Source organism: Sitophilus oryzae, unplaced genomic scaffold (assembly GCF_002938485.1).
Source record: "Sitophilus oryzae breed Bouriz unplaced genomic scaffold, Soryzae_2.0 scaffold_857_pilon_pilon, whole genome shotgun sequence".
In the NCBI taxonomy this organism is placed as follows: domain Eukaryota; kingdom Metazoa; phylum Arthropoda; class Insecta; order Coleoptera; family Curculionidae; genus Sitophilus; species Sitophilus oryzae.
Window position 1 is genome coordinate 3,793,657 of NW_022147480.1, and position 6,764 is coordinate 3,800,420.

Below are 6,764 nucleotides of genomic sequence, written 5' to 3' on the forward strand. Positions count from 1 at the left end.
TAAAGAACGGGGTAAATTGTAATAAAATAGGGCGGTGTTCGTGCTAAATATCTAAAAAATACCGGCGGTATACCTTTTTAAATATTATAATTTTATCAAATTTTATGTGTTTTCTTTTTATGTGGGACGGCTTTTGTCTTGCCGGTTGAGTTTATACCGCCGTCAACGACAACTTAATCCAATTTTCTACCGGCATTTATAGATATAGAAATATTATACCGCCGGATTACGGTATCTCTTTCTATACACGAACAATACCGCCGGCGGTTGTTTAGCCTGTGTAATTATTTTTTGTTATAAAAATTGGAGGTATGTATAAATATTAATCCTAATCTGCTTAAATTGATTACAAAAAAACAATAACTACCACTAGTTCATAAAAAAAACGATGTGTGATTTTTGGCGGATAATTAGTCTAAAGTTCTAAACTTAGACTTGTTTCATTAGTTTTGTTTCACGAGTTCCTTCCTATGAAATGTAAAGCTATGTGTCTTTTCAGATTGTCTGATCTGTGACTCCTGTGATGACAGTGAGGACATTGGTATGGTTTATCTCTACCGCATTCACGCCTGTGCCTACACAAACTCTCCGGATTTTTGTAGCTCCTTCCACAATGACAAGAATACCTTTTTCCTAAAACATATAACACTATCATTAAGTCAATCATAAAAAATTAAAATACAATCATTATTATTTTTATTTGGTTCTTAATACAAAAGAAAGTTAAACAAATACATTCATAAGAATATAATTATTACAGGATATAATAATTATTCCAAACCAAATTTAGTTGTATCTTCTTGTTTCACGACTTTCTTCCAGTGTACGGTGGTTATGTGCATTTTAAGATTTCCCTTTCTGTTACTTGTTCGAGAGCAATAAGGGCACTGGAACTGGAATTGTTCTTCTCTACCGCACTCGCGTCTGTGGCGACGGAAACACCGCATAGTGTTGTATTTTCTTCCACATTGACAAGAAAACTTTTCTAAAATATTTATTTACGTATAATTTTCCTATAGTAAATAAAAGTTTATTGCCCAACAGGTTAATACCCAAACAAAAGACAATTAAAAATAAATATAAATTCAAAAGTAAAAATAAAAACAATAAATATTTCTTGAAATTTGTCAAAGAGCATTGTAAGCAATGAATAAATTCTCACGAGTCTTTGAACGAACGAGTCGTATTGTGATCCGATTCAATTCCTACGACTCTTTTTTACTACTTCTTCGTTCAAATTTTATGGATCCGTGCTGGCCACAAGATTTAACGAACAATACTGTAAGCAATGAATCAATTCTCACGATTCTTTGAACAAACAGGTCGCATTGTGATCCGATTCAATTCCTACGATTCTTTTCTACGACTCGTTCGTTCAAATTTTATGGATCCGTGTTGGCCACGATTCACTTCAACGAAATAGTTATAGAAACGAACGAGTCGCATTCTGTTCCAATTCAATTCTTATGACTCTTTTTTACTACTTGTTCGCATTGAGTCGCATTGTGATCAGATTCAATTCTTACGATTCTTTTTTACTACTCGTTCGTTCAAATTTTATGGATCCGTGTTGGTAACGATTCAATTTAACGAACTAGCCATAGAAACGAACGAATCACATTTAGATCAATTCAATTCTTATGACTCTTTTTTACTACTTGTTCGCATTGAATCGCATTGTGATCAGATTCAATTCTTACGATTCTTTTTTTACGACTCGTTAGTTCAAATTTTATGAATCCATGTTAATAACGATTTAATTTAACGAACTAGCCATAGAAACGAACGAATTGCATTCAGATCAATTCAATTCTTACGACTCTCTTTTACTACTTGTTCGCATTGAGTCGCATTGTGATCAGATTCAATTCTTACGATTCTTTTTTAAGACTCGTTCGTTCAAAGTTTATGGATCCGTGTTGGTAACGATTCAATTTAACGAACTAGCCATAGAAACGAACGAATCGCATTCAGATCAATTCAATTCTTATGACTCTTTTTTACTACTTGTTCGCATTGAGTCGCATTGTGATCAGATTCAATTCTTACGATTCTTTTTTTACGACTCGTTAGTTCAAATTTTATGAATCAATTTTAGTAACGATTTAATTTAACGAACTAGACATAGAAACGAACGAATCGCATTCAGATCAATTCAATTCTTACGACACTTTTTTACTACTTGTTCGCATTGAGTCGCATTGTGATCAGATTCAATTCTTGCGATTCTTTTTTACGACTCGTTCGTTCAAATTTTATGGATCCGTGCTGGACACAAGATTTAAAGAACAGTATTGTAAGCAATGAATCAATTCTCACGATTATTTGAAAAAACGAGTCGCATTGTCATCAGATTCAATTCTTACGATTCTTTTTTTCCTACTTTAAATTAAATTAATGGACCCGTGGGTTTAAATTTTATGGACCCGTGTTGGTAATGATTCAATTTAACGAACTAGCCATAGAAACGAACGAGTCGCATTCTGATCCAATTCAATTCTTACGACTCGTTCGTTTACACGTGCACACGTGCTGGACGTTACACACGTGCTGGACACGATTCAATTGTACGAATCGTATTCTAAGCGGTGAATCGAATCTAAAGATTCATTTTTAATACTCGTTCAGATGAACGACTCGTTCAATCTTTGTCAACCTCTACTGCTTTATCACGCTGTAAGATAAAATATACAATATAGTTAGCAGTTTAAACCTCAAAAATTGGTGGGCTAAATAATTTTAATCGTGAAATACCCAATTTATGAACTAAGTTCAACGATAAGAAGCCATGGAACAACCTATTAAACCTGACCTCACCCTGAACCGAGTGAGTATAAATAACGGGAATTAAATTTTTCCTCAAAAAAGTAAATGAAATAAAAATCCAAAATTATGTCACATAAAACTTTATTTCACACAGTCAAAAAAATTCTTATAGAAATAAAAGTCTTAAATCTAATCATAGCACATGAGCATCAAGAACGTAACCTTTTCTTTATATAATTAACAACTTATTGCAAAATATCTAAAAGTAATAATATTCTAAAACACATCTAAGGATAATTTCTAATATAAATATATATTTATTAGACTTGATAATATGGCTAGACGCGACCTAAATAAAAAAGAAACGTTTATTTTTCCGTATAGGGTGTGTCGATCCATATTTGTAGTAGCTACATTGTAAATAGTTATTCATGTCTTTATATGATTGTTATTCAACCCTATAAATTTATATCTAATAAATTGTATTTTCTATATGACAAATAAGGAGAAGGGCTAGGTTCATTTCGCAACCAAAAGTTAAAGATGGCGGCCATTTTATAAACGGTCGCCATCTTGGATTTTTGGTATAGAACGAACATAGCCCTTCTACTCAAACAATATTGGCAACGTTTCAGATAAGTATCTACACTTAAATCGATAAAAATAAATAAAATAAATAAATAAATACAGGCAGTCCTTTAAGTTGCATGAGATTCGTGACTTCAGTTCTTTAAACAATGGGCATACATACTGGATATGTATATTTTTTTATAGATTTCTTAGACAATCGGTATAATACACAGTGTATAAACGAATGTTTCGAAAAAGATACATATTAAGTCTCTTAATTGAGATCTTCACTCCAAATTTTTATGTAAAATAGTAGCCTGAAATAGTGGTGAATTATTATTAAATACAGAGTGAGCCATTTAAAAAAAAAAAAATTTTTTTATTTTTAAATTGTTAACAGTCGAAATTCATAAATTTGTTTTGAACACGCTGTACCATCTAACTTAAATACATTTGCATAATACAGGGTGGTCCGAATTGTATTCCGGAAACTTCGGCAGCATATTCTGCATATAAAAATAAGTAAAAAACTTCGTATAAATGTATGTCCTAAAATGTTAGTTTCGCAGATACAGGGCGTAGGAATTTCATATTTATTTCGATTTTTTCCAAATAACTTCTGAAGTAACGTTAATATTTAGATGAAAATTGGTGTTCGGGAGCTTTTTAAACATGAGAAATTTGATTTTGATGTCAATGTGACTCCTATTTGTAGAGGGCGCTACCTACATGTGTTTTAACAGTTTTGAAGAGAGAGAATATCTTTTCGTCCGTACCTGAATAAAACTACTGAGTGAAAAAATAAACATTCCCGTGTTTTTTTTACGTAAAAAATGGCTCTTGGTTGTGATATTGCTGTGCTCTTGCTCTCAAGATATTTAGAATGGAAATAGTCAATACATGTCATTATTGACAAAAACATAAACATGTGTTGAGTAGATAGTTATTTGACAAATGATTAATTTGGGAATTTTGTATTTTTTTAAATTAATCATAATTTTTTTTCGAAAAAACGATGAAAAAAACAGTTTCTGTTCAACTTTTGGTACAAAAACATTTTATGATTTCAGTCAAGTTATGATTTCAGTCTAATAACTATTTAGTCAACATGTTTAATTTATGTCAATGATGAGATGTATTGATAATTTCGAGTCCAAATATCTCGAGAACCATTACTCTTAGCGATTTTTACGAGAGAAGAGACCTTTTTTACGTAAAAAATATCGTGAATGTATATTTTTTTACTCAGTAGTTTTATACAGGTAGGGACAAAAAGTTATTACTCTTCAAACCAGTTTAAAAGTATGTAGGTGGCGCCCTCTACATGTAGGAGTAATATCGACATCAAAATTTCTCATGTCAAAAAACTCCTAGACACTAATTTTCATCTAAATATTGACGTTACTTCAGAAATAATTTGGAAAAAATCGAAATAAAAATGAAACTTGTACACCCTATATCTCCGAAACTAAGTATTTTAGGACATACATTTACACGAACTTTTTTACTTATTTTTATCTGCAAAATACGCGGCCAGAATACATTTCGGACCACCCTGTATATTTTTTTCTACCCCATAAAATTCTTTCACCAAATTTGAGTACTTCACCTTTAGAAACAAAAAGAGGCTATAGTCAGGGAAAACATCCAAAAAATGACAGAAAATGCGATTTGCATGTGAATTAAAGTGGCATACACGCCTGTCACTGTCAGTGATCCTCCCGTTGGGCAGATTATACTGACAATGGTCGTGTATATAAAGGATAAAGGTATATGTCATCCACAGAAGTGGACAAACTAATTTTACATTGAGTATCTTAACATTTTTTATCATTATTTTTGTAATTCAACGAGACGAATCAAAAAACAAACGAGATAATAACCTTAATCTTTGACCCACCCTGTACACATTTTTTTTTTGTTTCCACTGTTTGCATTCTTTAGGGTAAATTGCATTGTAATTGATCATCATTTTTTTTATCGATAAGGAAGACCACAAGCATATATTACTCTGATTGCCCATGAAATTTATAAAATGATTTATGATTAGCTGATACACGTAGTAGCATCATCATAATACTATTGCTAATGTCTCAAACATTTAAACTAGATGTGGAAGGGAGTAATGATAATATAATTGTTATTATTGGTATTCTACTTATTGCCATCGCCCGCAATGATCGTTATTAGATTTTTCATGTTAAGGAGTGTCCATACTGGTAAAAATTGGTGTCACATAAATTGAACGCAAGAATTTTAGATGTACACGCCATACCAGTAGAGCTGAAAAGTTTAGTTCACCTTAACTTATAGTTCAAAAGACTAGTTCGTTTATTTATTTGATAATTGATCATAAATATTAGGATTATTAGAATATAGGATTTTTTCATTCATTGAGAACTGTGTCTACAGAAAAGTCCACAGACTTCGAGACATAGGAAAATCAAGTCCATTTAGCGCTTTGAATAAGAAGACTAAGGAAGGAGCATAATGCTATTCATGTATTCATGCATGGTGGGCGGAAAAAGCACTCTAGGGTGGGGATCCTTGACAGTTCTGATTGACGGTTCATTTGACACATTTGAATTTGATTTGAAACTTTGTGGATTGGTCAGTCTTTACGGAGCTTATTTTATGTTATTTATTATTTATTCTACTACTGATAGTTGTATAAAGATAGTAAATCTAGATGGATATTGTGGCAGAACTTAAATTAACAGTGACACTATCGCGATTTATCGAAAAAGACTCGAGTGAAATAATGGAACAACTTTTCGCTAGTAAGTGACTGTATGATATACATATGTGTAGTAAACCGATCATTTATGAAATTCACTTAAATTAACTAATTATATATTTTTTGAATTTTTGCTTTTATTTACTACTTGTCAAAGATTAGATGTCAAAGAATTTAGATACGTTAATTTGACTTACCTGCTTCAGTAGCGTATCGGATGTTTGTGTTAATAAATACTTATAACTTATCTATTTTTATTAGAATTATATATTTTTATAACAATTTTAATAACTACCAACATTTATTCACGAAGTAAAATAAAACAACAAATTATTGAGTCTACCCCACGTCTACCCTACATCATAGTTTTACATTTTTTAAATAAAATTCGAACGACACTGATAAACCGGAATTTAAGTCGGCCATATTTGAGGCCCATCGCGGTGTACCTAAGATTTTTGATATGCTCCTTCCTTAGTCTTCTTTTTTAAATTTTGACAAGTTTTCAAAAATGACAGTTTTATTTAGACTGACGTTTAATTTCATTTTATTTAAACTTGATAAGTTCAAAATTATTTATCTCAGATTTCTATGAATTGCATTTAAAAATGGATGTGTATCACGTTAATAAAAAATTCAGATAATTAAGTGGATTTATCAGAACAAGTCGATTGAAGAAATAAAAATGGGA

The 6,764-nt window shown here is 31.3% G+C and overlaps 1 protein-coding gene across 1 annotated transcript; it reads right to left on the reverse strand.

Annotated features, from left to right (window-relative positions):
• Positions 1-454: 454 nt before the first annotated feature.
• On the reverse strand, positions 455-947 carry LOC115889839 (zinc finger protein 555-like). The gene is made up of 2 exons (XM_030909916.1): positions 782-947; positions 455-633 (listed from the first exon to the last, which is right to left on the reverse strand). The coding sequence occupies exons 1-2, from the start codon at positions 945-947 to the stop codon at positions 455-457; spliced, it is 345 nt and encodes a 114-aa protein (XP_030765776.1).
• Between the last annotated feature and the right edge of the window lie 5,817 nt (positions 948-6,764).

Coding starts and splice junctions, on each gene's coding strand:
- LOC115889839 (XM_030909916.1), bottom strand. CDS start 947: ATGCGGTGTTTCCGTCGCCACAGACGCGAGTGCGGTAGAGAAGAACAA. Junction 634..781: donor AGAAGATACAACTAAATTTG/GTTTGGAATAAT, acceptor TATATGTTTTAG/GAAAAAGGTATTCTTGTCAT.